General features: G+C 35.9%; 3 protein-coding genes, 1 long non-coding RNA gene and 1 pseudogene across 4 annotated transcripts; 4 read left to right on the top strand and 1 right to left on the bottom strand.

The window, feature by feature from the left end:
- Positions 1-1,007: 1,007 nt before the first annotated feature.
- LOC104111130 (anthocyanidin 3-O-glucosyltransferase 5-like) lies at positions 1,008-1,560 on the top strand. The gene is made up of 2 exons (XM_009620743.2): positions 1,008-1,193; positions 1,243-1,560. The coding sequence occupies exons 1-2, from the start codon at positions 1,008-1,010 to the stop codon at positions 1,558-1,560; spliced, it is 504 nt and encodes a 167-aa protein (XP_009619038.2).
- A 1,330-nt stretch (positions 1,561-2,890) lies between these two features.
- Positions 2,891-3,549, top strand: LOC138904480 (UDP-glycosyltransferase 72E1-like; annotated as a pseudogene).
- Positions 3,550-5,185: 1,636 nt separating this feature from the next.
- Positions 5,186-7,320, top strand: LOC104111131 (anthocyanidin 3-O-glucosyltransferase 5-like). Its single transcript, XM_009620744.4, has one exon. It carries the CDS (start codon positions 5,707-5,709, stop codon positions 7,162-7,164), a length of 1,458 nt encoding a protein of 485 aa, XP_009619039.1. The 5' UTR covers positions 5,186-5,706; the 3' UTR covers positions 7,165-7,320.
- An 8,409-nt stretch (positions 7,321-15,729) lies between these two features.
- On the top strand, positions 15,730-17,243 carry LOC108943626 (uncharacterized). Its single transcript, XR_011413443.1, has 2 exons — positions 15,730-15,887; positions 15,991-17,243. It is a non-coding gene; the product is annotated as an uncharacterized lncRNA (long non-coding RNA).
- Positions 17,244-17,456: 213 nt separating this feature from the next.
- On the bottom strand, positions 17,457-27,853 carry LOC104087651 (aminopeptidase P1). Its single transcript, XM_033653826.2, is given in 18 exon segments — positions 17,457-18,240; positions 18,503-18,627; positions 19,031-19,102; positions 19,177-19,281; positions 19,482-19,536; positions 20,662-20,742; positions 20,838-20,972; positions 21,577-21,643; positions 22,230-22,297; positions 22,779-22,865; positions 24,907-25,054; positions 25,056-25,162; positions 25,261-25,383; positions 25,485-25,769; positions 27,010-27,079; positions 27,081-27,141; positions 27,318-27,381; positions 27,476-27,853. Coding segments are annotated over 18 exon segments (1,908 nt in total). The 5' UTR covers positions 27,569-27,853; the 3' UTR covers positions 17,457-18,078.
- Positions 27,854-27,919: the final 66 nt, after the last annotated feature.

Here is a 27,919-nt window from a genome sequence, read left to right as displayed (position 1 = left end):
GGACTTAGATTATTTTCAGACTTGTAAACGAAAGCACTTACACAATTACGAGTAAAACACCCAATCTTTTATTATTCTTGCAGAATATACAAAGGACTCACGTTGGAAGGCTCACAATATGCTACTTCCCTTAGTCAACAAAATACACATACATAAAGGGTCTACCAATGGCAGTTACATGGGGCAGTTACATGGGATGTGTCTGGCACATGCCAAGGCCTACAAACAAGTAAAACATATAACCGCTATCTGAAGATGATTCCCATGAAATTATCCCACCTTTAGCCTTCAAGTCAACTGGCTGATGTGCACTGCACATGGCATAATTTCCACAGCACATGCACAACACACTTCCTTCCAGTCATGTGTTTTGCACACTTGTTCCAGCTTTTCCCATACTTTGTTTAGCCTTACCTGCCTTATATTTTGGACCATGCCTCGTACATAATCAGCTCATGATAATGCTCCTGTCATAGACATGTCGTCCCGCTGATCCACACGCATGCCTTTGTCAAGTTCCATGTGCCTGCCTGCCTTCATTTGCCATAGTCGTCGCCCACAACCAAGGTTGCCTTGCCATCACTCAAGGAAACTTTTCAAGCTGACCTGCCTAAGTCCATGCACCAACTTAGGCACACACGCAGCTCCACACATTACTTTCTTACATCCACACGAACCCATGTCAAGAGGCAATATACAAACCTTTGACATTGGTTCTGCACGACATCTGTCACGTTCCAACATTAGGGGCTAACAGGTAGCTCACAACATCTTCATGTTAGTATGCTCTCAAGTATAGGCTTGGGCCACATCATCCCCTTCCTTATCCTTGCCAACCGCCTCGCCACCCACCACTATGTCTCTGTCACCGTTTTCGTCATCACTTGCGGCATTTCTCTGGCGGAAACAGAGCTTGTCAAATCCACAGTAAATCCAAGCTGATTGATTTACTTGAAATACCAGCAGTAGATGTATTGAACCTTATTGATTCCAACACAAACTTTATTATGAAACTTTTTGTGCTTGTAGGTGAAAGTTTACTTGTTGTTAAGTCTGCAATATTTGCTAAGAAGCATATCCCAGAAGCTCTCATCGTTAATCTTTTCTGCACTGAAGCCTTGCTAGTTGCAAAAGAATTTGGATTACCCAGTTATATATATGTTCCAACAACTGCATGGTATACAACTTTGACTGTATACTGTCAATTTCTTGACAAAGATATGGGTTCAATATTTTGATCAGGACGAACCGCTGAAAATCTTGGGTTGCAAACCGGTTCGATCGGAAGACGTGGTTGATCCAATGCTGAACCGGAATGATTATCAATATAGTGAGTACATTAGACAATGGATGGAGTTCTATTTTTCTGATGGGATCTTGATGAACACATGGGAAGATGCTGAGACCGGTTCACTTAAAGAGATCAGAGAAAATGAAAAACTAAAAGCAATTGTGAAGTCACCGGTTTATCCGGTTGGACCGTTACAAAGACACAAAGAGAAAATAAGAGATGGCAGTAATGATAGGAACTTTCTCCTCAACCGGGGTGACTCGACATAATATGGGGACTAAGGCCAAAATTAAAAAGTGAGGCCTTAAATTCTTTTAATTATTTTCTTTAGGGAAACTACCAGCTATGTCCATTTATAAGTAGTTTATTACAAAAATTGACAAATTCATAAAATATTACTAATATTAGCCAATTAACTATTTATAGCTAAAAAATGTCAATATTTTACTTTCTTTTGAGTGGGTGTTATTAGAATAGATTGGTACATCTTAAGGAGCTTGAATCTTAGTTTTGGGATGATTTGATGGAGTTTTGAGGTGGTTTGAATTGAAAATTTGAAGTAAAAGATGTAACACGAAAACAATAATATAAGTATCACATATGTATCATATTTGTATCAAATGTGTATCACATGTATATCCATGTATACTTGTGTGTGAGATACATGCATAATACATGTTTGATACATATGTCGTAGAAAAATATTTGAACTCGATTTTAACTACGAATTTTAATACAAAATCAGTTCAAATCCCCTCCAATCTTCCTCAAAATTTTTACATTGACTCATCTATATGTTTTCAATGAATTTCAAACATACCTATTGAAAAGGATCCTTTTTTTCTTAGATTTTTAGAATCTTGTATATATATATATATTTTGTATTTCATCACCTTATATGCTACCTCATCCATGAAATTTTTTTTCCGTCTTGCTTCTAACGTTTCTAATAACACTTTAAAATATGGAAAGAGATCTTTGCGTGTGATTCTTGGAGAGAAAGAACCTTATTTATTTGGGTTTTCAAATTTTATATGTGCTTGGCTAGTTTTGGTAAATCTATGATTAATGGCTAGAGGTTGGTAAGTTGGGACTTATTTGGGGCATTTATGTAAGATTCCCAATTTTTACTCTTATAATTTATCAAATCTAAACAAGTTATAATCAATTTTAATTATTGCCAATATCTAACCAATTTGTTTAATCTCTCTTGTGTTATCATGGTGAAATTTATTAATTTATTTTTGAAATTTTTTTTCAACCGAGGCAACTGATATATAAATTATTAACGATAATTGAATTAACACTTTTTACCTGATTGAGTTTGTCCATTAGAATATTCTTCTACTTATACAGTTTCTCTTGGCACTTTTAATTCTAAATATAAGTTGAAACAAATAATATTTTAGTAATTACTATGTTTCAAAGTCATTCAATGTTAAGGACAAAATTTAATAGTTACTTATCAAAGTAGCTTGAAAAATGCCTACAAAGGCACTCAAAGAATTAAAAAATTTTATTCTAAACTAACATTGTAAGATCAATTTAAGTTGGGACAAATTAAAGACAGAAAAATAACTAGTAACTATACAATTTAAGATGTGTAAAGTTTTTAGCTATAACTATTTTAACCAATTGATTTAAAAATTCTATCAATAGTGCATAATTATTAAATATTATATATATTATTTATAGATTTTAGGGGCATAAGACCATTGTCTTAATGGCCTTAGGCTCCAGCCGGCCCTGGTCCTCAAATGGTTGGACAAACAAGCTCTCGAGTCGGTTAACTGAGCTAGCTTTTGGACTTGAGGTTGGTGCGAACAAGTCATTTTTTACGGTGGAGAAAGAGGGTGATGGCACTCCGGAATACTTGCCAGAAGTTTTTTTTAACTCGAACAAAAGATTTTGGGTTAGTAGTTCAAATGTGGACTGATCAAGTGGGAATTTTGAGTCACCCATCAGTAAGGGGATTTTTTTCACAATGAGGATGGAATTCTTGCATTGAGAGTATAACAAATGGTGTACCAATGACATGCTACTATGCTTACGGAGGAACTTGGAGTGGTTGTCAGGCCAAAAGTGTTGCCAATGAAGAAAGTGGTGGAAAGGAAGGGAATATAGAGAAATTGGTGAGAACGTTAATGCAATATAAAAAAGGAAAGGAATTGAGGTAAAATATGAAGAAAATAAAGATGAGTACTGCAGAAAAAGCTCTAAGTATGGGAGGCTCCTCTTACGATGCAATGTGTGAAGTTCTCAAAGACACATGAGAAATACATGTCTGTCTCAAAAGTGTAAGAAAGCATGGTTAAGCTACTTAAATTTATTAATTATGTTTTTTTTTCATTTTCTTTTGAATAGACAGGCAAGAGATGATTGGTGTAATAGCTAGCTAGAATATGCATGATGATCGTTAAGCTTTATATTTGATGTAACTTACTGATAGACTTCGAATAATTCTTGTAATAAACCAATCTCATTGTTTGGATTGATAATTGTCCCCTTTCACCCTTTGCAAGAAATCTTGATAAAATTAATGCACTAATGATCCTGTGACAATAACTTGCATAGCTAAAATCAGAAAAAAGATTAAAGAACTTTGACTGCTGATTACTTAGCATAATTTAGCACATATTCTGCAGCGATTTTATAAATCTTTAAATTAATACTCTAACCGATAAGCCCCAGCTTTATTATGACAATAATTAGATAAAATTGTATTACACTGACTACTTAAGTAATTAAAAGAGTTTAAGTTTTATGTGTTGATAGTATAAAAATAGTTAAACAATCATGTTTATTATAAGATTATATATATATATATATATATATATATATATATATATATATATATATATTTTATTTTAGCTATTTGCTATCCGTAACCCACTAGTCAGACTAATTTTGAACCCAGACTAGACTAACATGAAATTTAGTCATCTGGAAAAGAATATATCGGCAATAGCAAACAATAATCTTCATCGCTATATGTCGACGATGCAAGGCTCTATTTCTGTTAAAGAAAGTGAAGAGTGAAACCCCCAAAATAAATTTAGACAACAAATTAAAAACTAAAGTCTTAGCAGTCCCTAAAGCCAAATGCCCCCAAACCGATACATGCACCCAAATAAGTCTTAGTGGCAGTCCCTAATTTATTTCATCAATTTCTTCCATGAAATAAAAGAGAACAAACACTTCCTTTAAGCGCTAAGAAAGGGGAGAAAAAGAGAGAGTCAGTCTTGCCGTCGTCCGGTCGCCATCGATAGTCGGAAGTCGGAACACAGAGAAGAGACAGAGGATGCGAGCAGCAGTCTCTAAAAATAAACAGTAGTCTCGAAGTCGGAACACAGAGAAGAGACAGAGGATGCGAGCAGCAGTCTCTAAAAATGAATAGTAGTCTCGAAGTCGGAACACAGAGAAGAGAAGAGAAGAGAAAATGAAATAAGTTAATATTTATACTTGCCCTAATAATTTCGGATTTCAAATCGGATCGGGTTAAAATTATACCAATCCGAATCCGATCCGAATATCTTAAATTTTAATAAATAAAATTCGAATCCGATCCAAATATCCGAAATCCGAAATTGAGCGGATCGGTTCGAATTTCGAATATCCGATCCAAATGCACAATCCTAGTACAGAGCTACTGTAAATCTGCTCAGTGTGAGGAGATTTTAGCAAATTATTTATTTCGTACTGCATTCAAATATATCCCACCGTACCAAACTACCAAATCATATGTAGCCAGTCGAGCTCTATAAGAAGTCACCAATAAACGGGCTCTATAACTATAAATATATCAATCGCTACAGTGAACTTTTCTTGTGTTCCCATTTTCATTACCTGTATCTCATATAAGTCCCCAACATGTCACCTCTTTCCTTTCACAAAATCTCAAGTATTACTTAAAATATTTGTGTTCTTTTTATTTTGGTTGATTATCGTATCTCGGCACTATATTATTATTTTATTATTATTACCACGAATATTATTTTCTGTGGAGGTTTATTCCCAATAGTGAACTCATGGTCTCTCCACTTATATATTTTGTAAAATTGATTTAATATTATCTGCTGGTATTCATGCTCCAAAAAAGTTGAATGATGCACTTGATTGAATAACAAGTTATTTATGTAGAGGAATATGGATTAATTCCAATTACAATACTTATTTTTTTCATTATTCGCACCATATTCTAATTAAAAATTCTAGATCCATCTGCCATATCTGGAATCATATCTGGAAGATGTACACGTTAAGAAGTCACCAATAAACAGGCTCTATGACTATAAATATATCAATCGCTACAATCTTCTTTTCTTGTGTTCCCATTTTCATTACCTGTTATCTCGTATAAGTCCCACCATATCACCTCTTTCCTTTCACAAAATCTCAAGTACTACTTTGTAACTATGGGTAGCTCAGAACAACTTCATGTTGGTATTCTCTCAAGTCCAGGCTTAGGCCACATCATCCCCGTAATAGTCCTCGGCAGCCACCTCGCCACCCACCATAACGTCTCAGTCACCGTATTCGTCATCACCTCCGGCAGCTCTCTGGCGGAAAAAGAGCTTCTCAAATCCGCCAATAAATCAAAGCTGATTGATACAGTTGAAATACCAGCTGTAGATATCTCGAACCTTATTGATGCTAATACCAAAATGGTCACCCAACTTTGTGTACTTGTACGTGAAAGTTTACCTGTTGTTAAGTCTGTAATATTTGCTAAGAAGCATATTCTGGACGCTCTCATCGTTGATCTTTTCTGCACTGAAGCCTTGCCAATTGCCAAAGAATTTGGGTTACCAAACTATATTTATATTCCAACTAATGCGTGGTTTACAGCTTCGACTGTATACTGTCAAGTTCTTGACAAAGAAATTGAGGGTCAATATGTTGATCAGGACGAACCGTTGAAAATTCCGGGTTGCAAACCGGTTCGACCGGAAGATGTGGTTGATCCAATGCTGGAACGGAATGATCAGCAGTATAGCGAGTACTTGAGAGTACTAGGGATTGGTTTCTGTTTATCGGATGGGATATTGATGAACACTTGGGAAGATGCTGAACCCGGTTCACTGAAAGCGCTCAGAGAAAATGAAACATTGAAAGCAATCGTGAAGTCAACGGTTTATCCAATTGGACCGTTGAGTAGACAAATCATAGATGGGAATGATGATAGGAATTTTATCCTTAAGTGGTTGGATGAACAAACTCCCGAGTCAGTTTTGTATGTGTCTTTTGGAAGTGGTGGAACCCTTTCATCGAAACAATTAACTGAACTGGCTTTTGGGCTGGAGTTAAGTCAACAGAAATTTGTTTGGATAGTGAGGCCACCATCCGAGGTTGGTGCAGACAAGTCGTTTTTCACAACAGGGAAAGAGGGCGATGACACACCGGAATACTTACCTGAAGGTTTTTTAACACGAACACAAGATTTTGGGTTGGTGGTCCAGATGTGGGCTGATCAAGTTAGAATTTTGAGTCACCCATCAGTCGGTGGATTTTTGTCACATTGTGGATGGAATTCTAGCATTGAGAGTATAACAAATAATGTGCCAATGATTGCATGGCCGCTATACGCTGAACAAAGACAAAACGCCACTATACTTACGGAGGAACTTGGGGTGGCTGTTCGACCAAAGGTGTTACCAACGAAGAAAGTGGTGGAAAGAGAGGAAATAGAGAAACTGGTGAGAACGGTAATGCAATATAAAGAAGGAAAAGAATTGAGGGAAAATGTGAAGAAACTGAAGATGAGTGCTGAAAAAGCACCAAGTGTAGGAGGCTCCTCTTATAATTCAATGTGTGAAGTCCTCAAAGACATTGAGAAGAGAATCCATGCATGGTTACAAGAAAAACATGTGTGAGGAAACTGGCTAAAAAGGGTAAGCAAATGGTAAGGGCCACATATAATATATTACCCTAAAATGGTCTATGTTATGACTTATGCCTTTTATGTACTTACAATATGCTTCGAATACTATTTGTAATAATAACAGATCTCATAGTTAGTTGGATCGATATTTCTACCGTTTAATCCATAGCAAGCGATCTTGACAATTAAAGTTGCTACGTGTGGTGAAACAAAATTATTTAGAAGTATTATATGCACTAGTACAGGCCAAGTCAGATCACGTCAATACAAGTAAAATCATGAAAAGAAAAAAAAAAGGGAAACAATTAGCATGCCGATGATGTTCTTTTGTAAAATATCATTTTCAACTTTAGGTATTCAAGCATTATTTTGGATACCAATGTCACCTGGCTGACTCAGAAACAAGTCGCCAACTCGCGCGCTCTACATCTTGTTTTAAATGCTAAATATGAAAAGGAGAGAGGAATCTCATTATACAACTCCTATACGTTGTATCAATTAATAGGATTGATCAACGTTCACCTCAAGTGCATTATAGTATTAATCTTGTTTAATAGTACCTTTTTCTTGTTCCATTTATGTACAATATTTGACTGTAATGAAAATATGACTTATGAGATATAGTAATAATAATTGTAGAAAATATTTAAATATCCACTACTAAAAATCAGCTAAAAACTGATCAAATATTTCCGACCAACGTTGGTCGGTCAAAAAAAGCTGGAAACTGGACGAAAACTGGAAAATTATTTTTTTACATTTTTTTAAAACTAAATACCGACCAACGCGGTAAATTGGTCAATGAATTGACCCAACTAGTCAGACAAGAAAATTTTGGATTACCGACCAATGTTGGTCGGTAATCTGGACCCAATTTTTTAAATTTTAATAATTATTTTATTATTTAAAATATTTTATAATATTTAAGAATTTATATTTAAAATTACTGACCAACTTTGGTCGGTAATTGTTATTTTCTGCAAAATAACCGACCAAAGTTGGTCGGTTATTACGTCAACATTGGTCAAACTTTCGAATTACTTTTATATTTACTATTTAAATAATATAAATGTAATTCGTTAACACTTTTGTAATATAAATAATGAATACACTAACATATACTATATATAACATGCTATATATGTAGTTAAAGTAGTACAACGAAGTGTGTGTGTGTGTGTGTGTGTGTGTGTGTGTGTGTGTATATATGTATAGCCGTATATATATAAGAACACGAAGTGCTAGGACCACGGGGTCGGGTTCTTTTAGGGATAGACTTGTGAAGATCCTAATTAGTATATATAATTTATCATCAAATATATCTATTTATAAATTTATTCATCGACTTATATATAAGAACACGAAGTGCTAGGACCACAGGGTCGGGTTCTTTTAGGAATAGACTTAGGAAGATACTAATTAGTATATATACTTTATCATCAAATATATCTATTTGTAAATTGATTCATCGACTTATAACTCTTAGATGTATCGATGAATATTAATCGATGATTCATCAAAACGTCTCGACCTATATATCGATTCATCTATGTCATGCATTATTAGTGATGAACGAATGAAAAAAGAAGTTATTAGCATCAATTACAATATAGTGTATGTGTGTGTATGAGAAATTACTCACATACTTAATTATAACTTAGAAAATTTACTTAGATAGATGCTATTATAATTTATTAAAATTAAATAGTTAATATAATTATTTATAAAGATTATACTTATAGTTTATAATTATTTATAATAATTGTATAGTTAAATAAAATAAATTCTTGTAGTTTATAATATTATTTTTATAGTTTATAATATTTTAAGGAAAAAAAAAGAATTTAATTTTTTTTTAAAAAAAAAACCGATCAAAGTTGGTCGGTTTTTGGTCAAACGGTCAACACTTAATGTACCGACCAAAATTACCGACCAACTTTGATCGGTAATTCTGAAATCAGAATTGAAAAACGGGGGAACCCCCATTTCTCTCTTATCTTCCCCTCTCCTTCTCTATTTCCCTCACTCAAAACCTTCCCCTCTCCTTCTCTATTTCTCTATGGTCGTTGTCAAGGCGATGCATTATTTACCTCTTATACCTAGGTTAAAGAGGTTATATGCGTCGATGAGTTCTGCTCCTCATATGAGATGGTACTTTGAAAATAGAAGACCACCTGGTGTTATGTGTCATCCTTCAGATGGAGAAGCTTGGAAGCACTTTGATAGGACATATCCAGATTTTTCTAGTGAACCAAGGAATATTCGGTTAGGTCTGTGTGCGGATGGCTTCACGCCTTTTTCTATATCTGCGACACCATATTCATGTTGGCATGTCTTTCTTACACCTTATAATCTACCACCTGAGTTGTGTATGACTAGTCCATATATATTCTTAAATTGTATTATCCCCGGTCCATGTAATCTGAAAAGTTTGATTGATGTATATTTACAACCTTTGATTGATGAGCTAAAATAATTGTGGTATGATGGTGTTGAAACATATGACATATTAACCAAGCAGAATTTCAATTTGCGTGCTAATTTAATGTGGACTATTAACGATTTTCCTGCGTATGGAATGTTGTCTGGGTGGATGACTGCTGGGAAGCTAGCTTGTCCTTACTGCATGAAAAATAGTAAAGCGTTCACTTTGAAATATGGCCGAAAGCAATCATGGTTTGATTGTCACCGTCAATTCTTGTATGATGATCATGAGTTTAGAAGGATGAAAAATGCATTCAAAAAGTGGAATATGATTCTCCACCTTATAGATTCTCCGGATATGGTGTTAATCATAATTGGATGAAACAGAGTATATTTTGGGAGTTTCCTTATTGGAAGGATAATCTTCTCCGACACAACCTTGATGTCATGCATATTGAGAAAAATTATTTTGACAATTTGTTCAACACAATGATGGATGTTAAAGGTAAGACAAAAGATAACCCGAAAGCTAGAATGGACTTACAAGAATATTGCAGGCGGCATGAATTATACTTGCAGAGAGCAAATAATGGTAAGGTGTTCAAGCCCAAAGCAAGTTACACATTCACTTTGGAGGAAAGACGACAAATTTGTGATTGGGTTACGAAATTGAAGATGCCTGAGGGTTATGCGTTGAATCTTGGAAAAAAGTAGATATGGACGTAGGGAAGTTGAGCCATTTGAAAAGTCATGACTGCCATGTTTTCATGGAGACCTTAGTGCCTATTACATTTTGTGGTTTGCCTGAAAGAATCTGAAAACCCATCACAGAGATTAGTTTGTTTTTCAAAGACTTATGTTCTACCACATTAAGGGAAGAAAACCTACTTCGGATGGACCAGAATATTCGTGTAATTTCTATTAAGATGGAAAATATATTCCCATGTGGTTTCTTTGATGTGATGGAATACCTTCCAATATACCTTGTACACGAGGCACGACTTGGAGAGCCTGTTCAATGCAGATGGATGTATCCCTTTGAGAGGTAATATTATAAGTTTGATGTAATATTATTTGAATGTTCTTGGCTAATATGACATTATGTAGGACAATTGGCAAATGCAAATAATTTGTTAAGCAGAGGAATATGATTGAAGGATCTATATGCGAAACCTATCTTGCAAAGGAAACTGCACATTTTTGTTCTTATTATTTTGAGAGTAACGTGCCATGTTCTAGGAATAGGCCCAATAGGCACACGGTCGAATGTGTGAATGATCCATTATATCCACCAATGTCCATATTCAATCAACCAGGCCGATGTTCTAAGGATGTTAGAAAGAGAAGTTTGAGTGATATGGAGTACAAGTCAGCTACACTTCATGTGTTGCTAAATTGTTCCGAAGTTATACCATTTCTCAAGTAAGTATTGATTTATTAGTTATCAAAATGTAAAATTTACTGTGACTACATATTGATGCAACTACTAAAAATATTTGATATGTCACAGTCACTTTGTAGGTCAATTTGGCCATGATGCTGTATATACGAGATTTGATATGTGGTTCAAATAGTTTGTAAGTGTATATATATATATATATAGATTTTAAAGCACTCTTGTTTTATAGCTAGTTTCTTATATGTTTCAATCTAAATATGTATTATATTATGTAGATGGCAGGCAAGGGTCAAGGTAACAATGACCCTACTAGTTCTCGGGGTCGAGAAAAGGGTAGGAAGGGAAAGAGGAGGGTAGAAAATAATAGTCCCTCTTGTCCACCCTTTTCAGAGATGCCTATGTCTTATCCTCCACCACATGGCTATACTCAACTGCCACAGCATCACGAGCCGTACACCTTCATTCAGACACCAGGTCTTCCATCACAGGGCCATAGGACTATACATCCGACATACAGTCCAGCTGCCTCACAGCCATCTACATCGCATCCACATGGATCACATCCCTACATATCACAGCCACATGGATCGCATCCATCCATGTCACAGCCACTCGGGTCACAGCCATCTGCATCACAGCCATCTACATCACATCCACATGGATCACATCCACTTGGGTCGCATCCAGCTATGTCGCAGTCATAGGGATCGCAACCATCTTCATCATTGACTCCATCTATTGCAGGCCTTCGCCTGCGAGGCAGTAGCTCTGACCCGCCTACACCGTCTTCACATGCCTCTGATACACATGCTTCGGATGGTGATGACGAGGTAGTGCATTATGATCGATATGGCAGAATCATCATAGTCCCTAAGGGTGATGGGTAAGTGTTATTCATTATTTTTGCGTCTATTAATTTGTAATATTTTTACTAAGATATTAATGTGTTTTTATTGTTAAATTGCAGGTTCAGGCTGGGTAATAAGACTACGAAGATAATCACCAATGCCATCAGAAAGCTTTATGATGGCCCTTATGCGACTTGGACTGATTGCCCATTCTGACTTAAGGAGCAAATTTTCAATCAATTTAAGGTATAAATGTTCTTTTAAACAGTTTAATAATTTATTTATGATATTTCCATCTAATATTTAACTTTTAAAATACAGAGCAAGTGTATATGGGAAGACCGCTATAGCGCGGAAGTGGCTGTAAATTTTTATCATAAAGCTCGCAAGAGATTGGCAGATACTTTCTCGGATGCTAGAAAGAAGAACAAGAGGCCTGGCTGGTTACTTGAGAATTTGTGGAATGATTTGCAAAGGCAATGGCTTACCGCAGAGTTCTTAAAGAGGAGCGAAAAAGGAAAGAAAGCTCGCGCATCCGAGAAGGGAGGCTCCTTGCACACTGGAGGTGCGATCAGCCTAGGGACAATAAAAAGAAGATTGGTACGTAATTGCTTAAATTATTTTACTTTTCTAAGTATATCTATTATGTTTATTAACTAAATTAATTTATTTTCAGGAAAAGAAGTATGGGCGTCCAATGAGTCATGATGAGCTATTCAAGGAGACGCATATTGTGAAGAAGAAGAAAGAGGGGGATCAAGATAGGTGGGTCGAGAACCGGGCCTCGACTGCATATGTAAGCTTTCAATTTTCTTTAAGTATTATAATTTACTTTTATAAAAATTTTGAAATACTGATTTAATTTAAAATAATATAGGGTCGCTACCAAAGTAACGTGGAGGAATTCATCTGTAGTCATCCAGCTAGTAAATCGGGTGAGCCAACCCAACCTTCGGACGAGGATGCTGAAAGAATATGGTTGGAGTCTGTTGGCGGTCCAAAATGGGGGAAGGTATACGGGCTTCCTACTAAAAACTCACATCGCTATAAGTGTGGAATGCGAGGAATAGGGACTTCCTCGCAAGGCGAGCAACTTAATAGGGAGAGCCTCTCTGCTATGCGGGAGACAGTGACAAAGCTCACATCCGAGCTAGAAGCGGCCAAGGAAAGAGAAAGGCTTAGAGATGCTCAATTCCTTGGCATGCAAGCTCAGATCAGAACTCTCATATCTAGTGGAGCTTTTCTGTTGCCCCGATCTCGTGAGTCATCTCCAGAGGGTCGACCTCCACGTGATCGTTCCTCCCGTCCTGATCGTGATCGTTCCTCCCGTCCTCCCCGTGATCGTTCTTTCCGTCCTCCATAAGACCGTTCTCTATACCGTCTTGTAAATGAAAGTTCATCAGACGGTGATGATGATGTTGTAGAAAATACCCCTTGACTTTTATATACTTTGAACTAGACAAATAGAATCAGTTTTGAACTAGTTGTAATTAGTTTTAACTTGGATTTGGATTTTTATGTTCAATTGAACTTTAATTTGTTAGTTTTAAAGTATTTATTGAATGTTTTGGTTGTTGTTGTGTTGTTGTTGTTGTTGTTGTTATTGTTGTGTTGTTGTTGTTGTTATTAGGTGTATTGGTATGCTGGCAGGTGGTGTAGTTGCCAAAACAGGCATTTTATGCCAAAATTAAACCCAGAAAAACCGACCAAAGTTGGTCGGTTTTTAATTAAAAAAATTATTCCAAAATACCGACCAAAGTTGGTCGATTAATGAACATTGAATTCCCAGAATTCAACATTACCGGCCAACTTTGGTCGGTATTTTGCCTGCACTGTTGAAGTTACCGACCATAGTTGGTCGGTAATATTTAATTTTAATTATTTTTTTAAAAAAAAATATTTTTAATTACCGACCAAAGTTGGTCGTTTTTTTTAAATTTTAATAATTAATAAAAAAATATAATTTAGTTAAACCGACCAAATTTGATCGGTAAAATTAAATTAATAAAATATGTTTCCGACCAAAGTTGGTCGGTAAGTACTTAAACTTGTCAGATGGTCGTTTTAAGCTACTGACCATCAAAACACCGTCCACACCCTAATGATCGCGTTTTGATCGGTAATTGGCCATAACCGACCAACTTTGGTCGGTTTTTAGCAAATTTCTAGTAATGATCATATAAAAAGTTAATATGATCAGGAAAACAGAACTCTAAACTAATCTGATCGAGTTTTAATGAATCTGAATTCTTAAAACCTGTGAAAGATGGAAAGAAATGCAGTGGTTGAAACATTTTGAACTACTCAAAAGTAGAAAGAAAATCATATAAGTTTGAGTAAGTGTGTTCGTCACCTGCATGCGAAAGAGTAAAGTATGTGAAGTAACGAATGAGCATTGTTGATTTCCTTGTATGAGCTATATGGTATTAGTCGGTGATAAAAAGAGCATACCTTGATTGTATAATATTGTCCTAAAGTTATGATGCATGTCTCGAGGGGGTCTTCTCATCATTTTTGAACAAATAAATTAAGGAACAATACAATGAGACATAGAGGTTAATAAAATTGAAATGGATCATAAGAGTTTAGAATTTAAATTTCAGTAAAGCAAAAAAGGAAACATTAATTAGGGATTCGTTTGGTTTACAATTTAGTTATGTGGGAATTATCATGCGGAATTTAATACAGAAGTCAAACGAGATTATATTAATTAAGCGAAATTTTATATTGTATATGTAATAAAAAATCTTATGCAGAAATTAAAAGTTATACTTCAAAAGGGACGATTACCTATTGATACATGTACTGATGAGTGATGAGAAGATATCTTATGGAAAGAAAAAGTGAATGAAGGAACACTTGCATTGTTTTTAGTACATCAACTAATACAGATCTACTTCCTTGAGTTTGCCCTTTTTTTTAAGTAGTTCTTCATTTGGATTGTGGCGAGACTAATAATATAGATAGAACCAGCTCCAAATAATATTTAAATAAAAAATTTATTGTAACACCCACTTCGAATTAAATAATAAATTTTCAAGTTAAAATTTCAAATTCAAGAGTTTCAACTTCAACAAATGGTGGATCTTCAAAAATTGTGTCTCAAACGCCTCAAATAAGCTCCAAATGAGTCCCAAATTTAGCATTAACTTCTCAACGATAATATAACACATTGTATACAATTTAGGTATAGATTATATTATTTTAGTATACAGTATATTATTTTGGTGTATAATATATAATTTGCCCTATTTCCTAGTTCAACTCAATTTCTGCCTAAATGCCAAAGTTCTTCTCCAAATGCATTTTTTTGTGTCACCTAGGATTAATTATAGGAGTAGCATTTTCTCAACACAGCCTTGTTACTTTTTTCGTTTTAACATAGGATTTCTTGCTTATGTCCCAGAAAAGACCATATGCATCCAGTTGCTAATTACGATTCATCTCAGCTTTTCTTTTTCTTTTTCTTTTTCCTTTCAAATTTTTAAACTCTATTTATCTTATTGATGTCTATTGATTCTCCTACATGGGTATACATGTAACACTCCTCACGTCTGTAAATATTTCAACACACGCTAAATATAGAATTTAATTTTTTTTCTTTTAATCTTAAATTATACTTCTATTACGGATTTAAACCTTTGTGATTGACTTTTGAGTTACTTCTCTATTTATAAATAATTAGATATACAATTAGAGGAATATTAATAATTTTAATATTATTAATTTTTAATAATGGGTATAATTAAATACTAATTAAGTCAAAAAAAATAAATAAATAAAGAAAGCAATAAAACAAAAAAGGAGTCACGTGACGAAACCTCATAAAGTGGGTATTGGAAGGGGGAAAAAAAGGCTTAATGCCTTAAAAGAAAACAGAAAGCATTCTGTTTCTCACACAGACAAAAGGCATAAAGCCTTATACGAAACGGAGGCGTCAGAAATTGCTCGCGCACGAAAATTCTAGGATTCTTTACAACTTACTTATTCTTGAACTCACATATATAAAATTTTCTATTATCAATTATCCTACAGTGGTAATAGGTAAGAATTGAATAGTTAATTCCCTTCTTCCTCTGTATCAACAGTAAATTTCATGTTTAGGTGTGAAACTTTACAATTAATTAAAATACACTGGTTATTGTAGAATCAATTATTTGACGGGTATAAATTGGACTGAGGGCTCAAGGAATTTTGAGGTAAGTTAGATATAACTCTTTACTAAAGTGGTGTAACTCACAAAAGCACGCATATAAGGTGTTTGATGAATTGCTTGAAAGAGTTTATATATACTTAATTGGCGCAAGTGAGTACCTGTTAACTTAGAATTGTTCTAGCAAAAGTTTAGATGATTTATTATGATATATGTGCATAAATTTTCAGATTTTTGTGTTATTCTTATATGCCATTTTCATGTTGAAAATTTATGAAGAAGCAAGAATATTTAGAAATACTTTTGAATGTTTCTTTCATTCTTATGCCATGCTTTACATTTAAGGATAACAGTATGAGTATGTATAGGATGTTCCAGAAAGGATTTAGACTTGAAAAGTCAAAAGAAGAAGTTTTAGAAAGAAAAGATTTTTGGGAGTATCCTCTATTCTGAGAAGGGGTCATCGTCCAGGCCGAGGGTCCTGACCAAGACGTTGACTTCCTGAAACTACTTGTGCCAAAGTAGGGAGCACACGAGCCGAGGGTCTCGTTGCTGAGAATTTACTTAGCCAGGCTAAGGTATGATACATGAGCGCTCAGAACCATGAAGCGAGTGGCACCTCGTGGATTGGGCCTATTCGATCAGGTTGGGATCGAACCCGTGCCGATCACACGTTGACTAAGACATAAATAAGTCAGGATAGTTGGAACTCCCGAAGTATAACGTGAAGTAATTTTTCTTATAAGAAAGAAAAAGAAAAGAATTTCCTTTAGAATATTCATAAACTGCTATTATGCAATTATTTTAGAATTGTTCTTACAAGCTTTATGTTTTACATGCATTTAGAATCTTTGCTCGTAATGTATATTTTATTAAAGTTTCGTCCCCTGTCATTGAGACTCACTGAGTACAATGGATGGTACTGACGTTCTCTTTTGGGAACCTACGTTGATCTGCGGTACAATATATGAACCGGTTTTGTAGGCGAGCAGGCTACGGGTTAGGACTTCCCTCTCTTCCAGTGCTATTGGTGAGCTCCGCTTTTGTTCGTGGAGTATTCCTTGGAGTCATCTTAGTTTAGTTATTTCTTTGTTTACTTGGAGAACTAGCCAGGCAATCTCATTTCTTGAGCAGTGCGTCAGTAGAGGCTTCATAGACAAAACCGTTGGGTTAAGATTCAGATATTTTTTATAATAACTTAGCAGTATTTCAGTGGTTACTACGAATAAAATTTTAGAGTTGGTTTATTTTAGATATTTAAGTTAATTAAAAGTATTTGGTTAAAATATTACTTGATTGCATATAAAGTTTGAAGTTATAATAGATTTGAAAAGCGCAGATGGTTCGTTCGGTCATGTTTAGTGATCGGGTGCTGGTCACGGCTTATTAAGAAAATGGGTCGTGACAGTACATGTCTTACCTCAGCTGTTTCTGTTGGAAATCAGAAGGAAAGCTGTGAATGGGACACAAATCTCTTGCTTAACATTACCCCGTTAATTGTTATTTTTGTTCAATCGTAACTCATTTAGATACTAGTACACTCGAATAAGACTACGGTAAAAGCAAAGGACTTTGGACCAGTTCCAACGACACTGCTGAAAACGATATGTGCCCATTTTTTGTTGCTTGGGCTTTTATTACAGGTGGTGGTACCTATTAATGCAAGAAACTAATTATGGATTTGAAAGATATGGGAGCTGGAGGGAATATTACAATAATACAAAGCGAGGGGACGGAGAAGAGAGACAACAAAACGAGCCAGCAAAAATGAATTCTATTTATAATTAAGTCTGTTCCTGGTTATGGTACCAAACTGCGCAACCCTCGAAAGACTTGTGGCATCTCCTCAAGAGCACAACAGATCTGTCAATGTGCTGACCCCTTTGTGAAATCATCAGAAGCTAAATCTTTCATCTCCAAAAGGCGACAACAAATATGCGAAAAAAACCTGCAGATTTGTTGCTGCATTAGTGCAATGGTATTTGGAATTAACACCTACATATTATCAAGGGCATGAAGCTGGAAACAAGGAACAGTAGCCTTTGATTAACCGTAACTCCAATCCCATAAGAAAGGGGCGTGTCAAGCTGCAATGGGTTCGGTAGCCTTCTTCAGCCATTCCATCTCACATGTATTCATGTAAGGACCAAGAATTTCTCTACATTTAGCATGGTATTCGTTCAACCATTCAATCTCTTCACGCACCAGAATGCTCACATCAATTAGTTTCCTCTGATATGGTGCCTAGATTAAACAAAGAGAATTGTTACCTTCACGACACAAACATTTCCAGTCTGCGGAATTAGAAAATAAAATAGCATATCAATGGCAAGTGCAACTGAATATCAACGTTTAAAAAAAAAAACTAGAGAACGAAAACCCAAAAAATCTCACTTTCTCTTGGATTGCAAAAGTAAAATAGCACCACACACATTCATCTAGAACCATCCATATAGAAGCATTTCAGAATGTGTACAGAAATAAAACAGAGTGTTTACAAACTCACCCAAGTTATGTGCTCGAATGATAAGTAACCCTTATCGCCGAAGTTGAACTTCGTATTGCCCTCTTTGACAATTAGCACATTCTCTATTCTTATACCAAACTTCCCATCTTCATAATATCCAGGTTCTGGAAAATAACATACGAATACTAGGTTCTAAGAAGTTGAAACAAGAAAACCATAATGATGTGTGCAAAAAAGGTGATGTCAATTAGATTATTCAGGAAGCTGGCACAACTTGGCTTGACGTGGTTTACCCCAATTTTATTGGCAGGCCTTTTTACCAGTACAACTAAAAAAACATTTCCCCTGATCATATCAGTTCTCTAATTGTAGAATTCAAATAAGCAACTTCAGGACCGACTAAGTTAGGATAAGACATATTAATGACCGTCCTTCATAAAGTAGCATTCCAATTTCCAAACCTACTACTTCATGTTAAGAGTGAAAATTCGTCCAAGTATGCAGAGGCATAAATCATGACAAGGAAAACATTACTTTTAAGTCGTAATGTAGTAAGATGCTACTGACCATCTGTTACAGCCATTGAAACTTGTAGTGGCACATTCCTTGCAGATGGCCTGAAACTAATTTGATGAGGTCCTGCCAAAGGTAAATGAAAATGTAAATATAAATTGCTCCTTACAAGTACCTCTTCAGTCATAAGGGCGGCTTACCTTCATGGACATTTAAGTAAGACCCGATCCCATGTCCAGTACCATGCCTATAGTCAAGACCATCCTTCCACAAAGGAATTCGAACAAGAATGTCAAGAGCATGCCCTATAAAGAGTAGTCAAGCACACAATGATCTGATAAGCCAACTATCTTGAGGGCCATATCAGTTAAATGAAATGGAAGTGGTAAGCATACACCTTCCAAAAATAGCCTGTGGATTTAGGCATTAGTGCATCCAACCACTAAAGAAACTTTAGTAAATTATAGACATCGAGCATACTAAGAATGATTGTACATAATCATACCATTGGTTCCATTGGGAAACATGGCATTGCCCAAAGATATATGTCCTTTAAGCACCTACATAAAATAAAGTAATTTTTTAGCCATTAAAGCAGTATTTCGGTAAAACAAACAACAAGACTTTCCAGTATAAGATTCTACCGAATCAATCTCACAGTGAAAAACCAGCATATATAGAAGTAGTATAAGAAGTAAAACTAAAAGGAAAAGACAAAACCTGCATACATATATATTAACAGAAATTGGTTCAAAGTGTTGCAAGCATTATCCCTTCTCTCTCACTAACCCCTCAAGAAATAAACCAGAAAATAACTCATAAGAATAAAGACGAAAGCATTTCACAGAAAAGTATCGACTTACTGTTGCTTCTTACTTCATGCCTAGAGGAGGGGAAACTTTAAAAAGAAAAGGGGGAAGAGAGAGAGAGAGAGAGAGAGAGAGAGAGAGGGAGAGAGAGAGAGAGAGAGAGAGAGAGAGAGAGAGAGATTACAAGATACAAGCACAGGAATGATAGAGCTAGAGATCTCTAGGGTGATAATGCCTCCAATGGTTTCTCTGATCAAGGCTTAAAACGGATTAATGCTTCTAGGATGGTCTTAAGTAGGGTTGGCAAAAAGGCGGTCGGGTCCGGTATGGGCGGGTCGAAAACGGATAATGCAAAAACGGATTAATTATCCGACCCGACCCATATTCAATACGGATAAAAAAACAGGTTAACTGACGGATAATATGGATATCCATATAATCCATGGCTTCTTGAATATGATCGCTTTTGGAAGAATTCCTAGTCTCCCAAACTTGAGGAACCCCCAATTTGAGACTTTACAAATGTAAAAGTTAAACCCATTAGTTATCCATTGGTTATCCATTTTCTAAGCGGATAATAAAGTTTTTATCCATATTTGACCCGTTTTTAAAAAGTTCATTATCCAAACTATTTTTTAATGGATAATATGGGTGGATAACTGTTTTCTTTTAACCATTTTGCCACCACTAGTCTTAAGGTACTGTTGGCTAACCAAGTATGAAGGAGACTGAACATACATTAGATCAGCAACAGTAATGTGATTTTCAATCTGAAATCAGAATTCAAATTAAGAAATTTCACTCCATTGTGCATGGTCAGATTCAACAAGATTTGGCATCATATCAATGCAAAAAGAGATAATAGAATTTACATACCGCAGTGTAACAAGATTTCTCATGTGGAGTAGGTTTTCCAAAATGAACAGTCCGTGTAATATCAGTTGTTCCATCCAGATACTTCAGCAACACCACCATATATATGGGAAGATGACATGTTAAATATATAAGTATGTAAAGCAACTAGCCAATCCCGAATATATGTTCTCACATACCTGAGCTCCAGAATCAAATAGGTAAATGCAATCTGGATCGAGTTCAGCACATTTTTCTGCCTCAGGTTTATAGTGGATAATGGCCGCATTTGAACCAACAGAAGAGGTAGTTGGAAAACTCAGTCCTCTAAAGTGCTGCAGATGGGTAGGAACAACATTGTCCCAGTACATTAAGATAATGGAGATACTATGTTGAAACACAAGATTCTTAATAATTTGGCAAACTTCAAGCAAGATCACACCCATCAGAAAAGGAACCAAACTGCATTTGTTGGAAGAGCTCAAGGCAAAGGCTTCTTGTTGATTGAAGCAACTAAACATCAACCCAAAATTATCTTAAGTCCTCCTTATACATGTTATTAGCATTTTGATAATACATATTCGTACTTTCTACCTCCTTTTGTTTCGGCAACCCCCTTACTTTTCTACTTCTAAATTTAACTACACTCACTTGCAATGGGAACCCATTAGAAAAATGCTATAATTGCTCCAGTACGTTTTAAAGAATAAAGAAAGAGAAAATGTGCCAGTGTCTAACTGGACAGAGTTTGAGTCAAAATCAGAATGTCATGTGGTCCTGAATACAACAGCATTGCAGTAAAACAAAAGCAACAAACTGGAAAAAAACTCTAGAGTCGTCAGCTCAACTACCTAGATGATGATAACTTAATCATAGATAGAGACTAGAGAAACGAGACAACAATTTCAATAAATCTTTCATCAGAATACAATGATTTACCTCCTTTGATGAACGGAACTCCTCCAGCTTATCACTCGCAGAGACTTCTGTCAGCCTTTTAGTACCCCTAACATATTAATTAGTGGTAAGGTAAGGTAAAAACCATTGAACCACCACAAAGGGAAAAAAAATCATGCATCCCATGCTTCATGATAAGTTCCTCAATGAATCGCTTGACATATTGGCTGAAGCTCAGTTACTTGCAGAAGCTTCCTTCAGCAAATGGAAGTCAGCTAAGATTCTTAGCACTATCATCAACAAAGAAATCAAATGCTTACATGTTACAAGCTTTTCAAATACACACAAAAGCACACAAGATTCAAGAATAAACTTCTATACAGACAATAAACCAAGAAACCACTTTCTTGGATAATGTATCTCTCCGATCACCACAAGATGCTGACTCTAACAGATTATTCCCAGTTAAAAATGCTACCAATACTCCCTATATTGTTTTCTTGGATCCTGACTAGTGGACTTTCCTTCTTCTTCTTCTTCTTCTTCTTCTTCTTCTTCTTCTTCTTCTTCTTCTTCTTCTTTTTTTTTTTTTGGATAAGTCCTGAACTAGAAGACCATAACAGATCAATTCCAGGCAAAACATGTACCTACTCACCAAAACCATGAAGTAGTACAGGAAACAATAAAAAACTTACAGTTGTTTCTTCTGTTTGGTACTCTCAGCCTCCTTGAAATAACCGGATTCCCCATAAGTTTCCTGCATCTGGAAAATTGAAAATATTGATTTCATCAACAGCGCAACCACACGACAAGGTTAAAACTCATTCTGCCAAACTACTGAAACCAGGGATAACTTGTATCAAGTATGTCTGCACCTAAAAACAAAGAAGCCCCTGTTAAAATACAAAACCCAGACTATTTGCAAAAAGGCATTGCAAGTAGATCTAACGTCTTTTCCTGAGAGATACACTATCCTTCTACTCTTCTAGTTTAGGCTTTAGCAGAGACTGGAACTTCTAACCTCAAAATATTTGGCTTTTCCAGAATATAACAACAAAGACTAGTTTACATTCTTTACTCGTGTAAAGATTAAAAAGAACAGGTATACACACACACACACACACACACACACACACACACACATGCATGCCTACATATATATAAAATCAAAGGAAGATGCAAAAGCAGTAGGCGGCACTAACTCACAATATTACGAGAACAGCAAGACTAAGAATCTGACATACCTGCTTATCAAGCCAGACAAGATATTGCACAACAGCTGCCCCATCCCGAACATGGGCCTTCTTCAATCCTTCCATCTCAACGGGCTTCTAGAAATTAGTAATTTAGCAACCAAATGTAAGTTTGAGAGTAAAAGTAAGATTACAAACACAGATGACATTTTGAAAGCCTAATAACCTTGGAAAGTTGTAAAAAGTCACTGCTAAATCTTTGGTAATTTTGTTCCTCTCATTAATGTTTTATACTGAGTAACATTTTCCAGTTTAACTTTCACTTTTTTGATACCAACAAGAAAGAAATTATATGGAGGAAAAGCCATATTGCAGTGAACAGATCATAACCAATGCGGAAAAGACATAAGAAGACAAAGAGAGATTTGGTTTAATCACATAAACATGAAGAGAATAGTATGTTAGGAAGCCTGATAACTTCAGAAATAACTATAGTTGGGAGCAAATTTGGAACTGGAAGTAACTGTAAAGATGAAAGACCATCACAGAAGTTGGTGCATAGCGGAAAAAAAAATTCAAAGATGTCAAATTAGTCGATTAGAACTACCTCATACCAAAATCATTTTTCATAAAAAAAATAGTTCGACACCAATAAGACAAATATAACAATTATTGACAAGGAAAATTGAACTGCAATTCAAGCTTTGGCTAATCATACAAGTGCAAAAAATGGATGGTTATTATTGTCAAAATTATAATAGTTGATTAGTCTACAAAGCGGCGGTTAGACCGACTATGCTGTATGAGGCTGAGTGCTCCCATGTCCAGAAGAAAACGTAGCTGAAATGAGGATGTTGAGATGGATGTGCAAGCACACTAGGTTGGATAAAGTTAGGAATGAGTATATTCAGTCGAAGGTGGGCGTGGCCTCCATGGAGGACAAGATGCGAGAAGCGAGGCTTAAATGGTTCGGGAATGTGAAAAGGAGAAGCCTAGATGCCCCTGTTAGGAGGTTTGAACGGTTGACTTTGGCAGGTACGAGAAGAGGTAGAGGGCGGCCTAAAAAGTATTGGAGAGGGGTGATCAGGCAAGGCATGGCGCGAGTTCAGCTCACCGAGGACATGGCCCTTTATAGGAGGTCGAGAATTAGGGTGGAAGGGTAGCTTGTAGTCGGGCATTTTTCTAATCCTTACCGGGTTGTTTGGGGCTAGTCTGGTAGTATCTTGTCGTTGTTCCTAGATTGCTAGTATTACGGCTATTTCTTACTATCTTCCACTTCAGTTTTCTAGTATCCTGTCGTGGTTACTGCTTGTTGCTATTGCTAGTGCTATTGTTTTCCTCCATCTATTTTTTTTCTAGTTCTTACACTGTTGTTATCATTTTCTGGCTATGGTTGTTGATATTTGATTGTTTTTACTCATCCTCTCGAGCCGAGGGTCTTTCGAAAACAACCTCTCTACCTCTCAGGGTAGGGGTAAGGTTTGCGTACACACTACCCCTCCAGACCCCACTTGTGGGATTTCACTGGGTTTGTTGTTGTTGTTGTTGTTGTTGTTGTTGTTGTTGTTGATTAGCCATTTTACTCAAGAAATCTTAGAGGAGGTAAGGAGGGAAAAGATCACCAAGTCCATGTCATACTTCAGAAAATAAAAAACATGATGATTTGAATTACCACTAAATATAACAGGGAAATTAGAAATGTTAATCCTGGGAAAAATATAACGTCATGAGGTATACAATCCTAAACATCCATGCTTCCAAAGATAGATTCAGTTCAAAATGTAGAAAAGCATATGAAGGTCATGCATAATAATGGAACAAACAGTGGTCATCAAGCTCGCAGCCATCAATTGTCACAGCGACCTACTTTTAGCTCACAAAAATTGGAGTCATAGCAGATTGTGTACACATCAAACAAGCAACTTCAAGTACTTCTTTGCTATTATTTTGCTTCTGATGGGACAATTGATCTACTTGACCTCTAACCAACCAACCAAAAAAAGGCTGTGTGAATACCTACGAGACTTTCAACCAACCAAAAAAAGGCTGTGTGAATACCTACGAGACTTTCAACCAACCAAAAAAAGGTTGTGTGAATACCAACGAGACTTTCAACCACCTAAAATGCTCAGACAACAAACTTTACGGGCTAAGTATGTTCAGAGGTAGTATTAATCACCTTCAGAGCTTTTGCAAGAGCCAAAGGTGATTGCTGAAGGAGAACCCTATCAGCACTCAGTTTTGAATACAAAGCAAAGCAACATGCTCCTGGATCAACCCAAATGAGGTCATTTGCAAACTCAACAGCATGAGTTCCTAGGAAATTCCTTAGTGGAGGAAGGAGTGAGGTGATGAGATGCAAGAAGGACCACATCTGAGCTAACATCACCATAATCCCGCACTATAGTTCCATTTTCCTCCATGTAAGAGTTTGCCTGCATGGTATATACATGCTTACTTCAGAGTAGAAAAAGCTAAACAAAATGCAATTGTATTTAGTTAAAATGAACATGTTATGCAGTGTAAACGCAACCTCAGGAGACAATTTTCGTCTATCCACATAGAAGAAGGCAGAGTCTATTGTCACAATTGCAAATGCATGAACAACCGGGCAATATGATACATCACTACCACGGACATTATATAACCATGCAACCTGTAAATTGGCAATCATATTGGAGAAATGAATAATATCCAAGACCAGATTAGCCAAAGCTACAAGATGGAAAACATTTGGATCTAGGGTTACAGATTTACTTCATCAAGTGTTGTTATTATCATAGCACGAGCCTTTTCCTGTACAAGCTTCTCCCTCAAACCTTTCAACTTATCTGCAACAGACTGACCAGCATATTGCAATGGATGCACAATTACAGGATTTGTTTGGGCAGGTGGACGATATTTCCAAACTTCATCAACCAAGTTCCTACTCGTTTGGACCAACTTTTGTTGTTTCTGAGCAAAAGCACGCTCCCATTTCTGTGCAGTATCTACTGATACACACCACGTATCAACACCAATGGCTGCATCCTTTGGTAGATTCTGGTAAAGCACATCATAAAAATCAATTAACATATCAGCTGAACTTCAGGGTCACAATGTTTACACTCCTCTTAACATGCAATTTCAGATTAAAAAATTTACAACACTTTGTTGCATAGGATACAGTGACTAGAAGAAAAGGTCTGGACATGGGAGGGCAAATATTGAAATGGTACAGCACATCATAGTCACCAGGAGGTTAGACAAAAATCACAATAGATGGCATTATAATATTCTCATCCTGCTAAGTTCAGTTTGACATACTAACATCCTATATTATCATTCGGTTATGGGCTTATTGCTGACAAAGTTTTCAAACAAATTATATATCTACTGAAATAAATAAAGAGAAGAAAAAGTAAGACTGAAGTAAATAAAGATCTAAGAAATACAGTAGAAGCAAGCTGAAATACGATCCATGAGAACTGAGAAACAAAAATGGACTCAAACTCCTTTGCCTATTCTATATGACTTTGTGTGCTGGAATATACATGACCAGTCCACTGTAAAAGACTGAGATGTTGGCTTCAAAGCATTCACAGTTTAAAAAGTCAAAAGTGAGAAGATCTGAGATTTTTTTAAGACGGTAAGCTTATATTATGGCAAGACTAAATGTAGGATACTACATGCTCGTTCAACTTGCCGGCCAGTGGGAGATATATGAAGCTCTCTTCAGGAATACCAGTTACATGAATGAACTGAAGGACTGTCATTCCAAAAGGAGGTAGATGGAAAGACCACTTCCACATGGAAGTTTTAATGCACATATTGACAAGAGCAGAATCTTCAAGGAGATTAATATATCAACATTGAGATCAATAGACATTCTTTTGTTTACATACGTTAAAGATTATTAGACAACTTTACAGACAGGATTGGGAATTTGAATCAATTTCAAATTTTCCTATTTCCTTTTCATTTCCATAAAACTCACCTTAATTGGCTGGATCAATTGAGAGGTTTCCATCACAGTCGAGATACAAATGACAAAACATAATTACTGTAGGAGCTCTATCGAACTTGTGTCCTGATACATATACTGATTTCCTAATAGCCAAAACCAACTAGGCACCAATGACTGTATGCAATAACTGTTTTGATGCAGATTAAGCAACAAGTAAGACAGGAAAAGGTATATTCTTTGCAGTCAAGAATCGGCTAATGATTAACATAAATCTACAAAAAGCACAAACTAATGCAGGTAAACTGAATTTATAAGAAACAAGGAAGGAGTAGTCGCATCGGCCATCCAGATATCAATAGCAGGGTCTTCTCCCATACGCATGAGCTTCCACTGATCGCTGAGCTGCCTGTAAGAAATACCAGTCATCGGTCCACAGAAGTGCTTCATTCATTGTTATAAGCGCCAAGCCTATTCAAATAGGAACAATATTCTGCTTAATTTCACCAATTTCATACCAACCAATGCAAGCTAATATCCGCATACTAGATGCTTCTATAAACGTTATTAGCAGCAATCAGAAACTAAAAACTGATAAATACAACTAAATAAACATCAAGTGATTGAGAAAATAAAATAAAACTAACCAGAACTTCCGGTGAATCCAGACACAAATGCGCGCCTTTTGTCCCGGGCCGATACATATTCGCTCTGTCACATCATCCAATAACGTATAGAATCGTAAAACAGTTGCATATATCTAAGTCCTATGAAATTACATACACACACAAAAAAGAATGGGAACCTGATGATAATCTTCGGAAGGAACAATCAAAGCGTGAAAAGGAGGAGAGTGAGAGGACATTAAAGACCTCAGAGCAGCGAGTGTGTCCGCCATCGTCTCTTTCGATTTCCAAAATACCAAATTGGAGATGAGAGCAACTGAGCAAATTAAACAATGGATTTTTGGAAGAATGAAACTCTTTTTTGGGTAGTATTATTGCTCCAAACTCAAACTAAAGGTTTAATAAAAAGATTTAGCTTAATTTGTTGTAACGAAGGTGCTTGATATATTTTTAAGATAAGATAATCAGTTTCACTAATGAAAAATTTCTTTCTTATTGTCAATTTTGAAATTACATAGGCAGCCTTTTAAATTTGCCGGAAATTTTCATTTAAATAATTGAACTAATAATGTACGTAACATATTGATATTCTCACCCTACCTAACGGCTTAACAGTCGAGCAA

This window comes from Nicotiana tomentosiformis, chromosome 2 (assembly GCF_000390325.3).
Source record: "Nicotiana tomentosiformis chromosome 2, ASM39032v3, whole genome shotgun sequence".
Classification (NCBI taxonomy): domain Eukaryota; kingdom Viridiplantae; phylum Streptophyta; class Magnoliopsida; order Solanales; family Solanaceae; genus Nicotiana; species Nicotiana tomentosiformis.
Note: the sequence above shows the minus strand (reverse complement) of the source record. Positions and strands in the feature narration are given on the sequence as shown.

Bases quoted from the DNA above. Each gene is read 5' to 3' on its own strand.
- LOC104111131 (XM_009620744.4), top strand. From the start codon at position 5,707: ATGGGTAGCTCAGAACAACTTCATGTTGGTATTCTCTCAAGTCCAGGC.
- LOC104111130 (XM_009620743.2), top strand. From the start codon at position 1,008: ATGAAACTTTTTGTGCTTGTAGGTGAAAGTTTACTTGTTGTTAAGTCT. The intron at 1,194-1,242 runs GTATACTGTCAA...TATTTTGATCAG, and splicing joins CATGGTATACAACTTTGACT to GACGAACCGCTGAAAATCTT.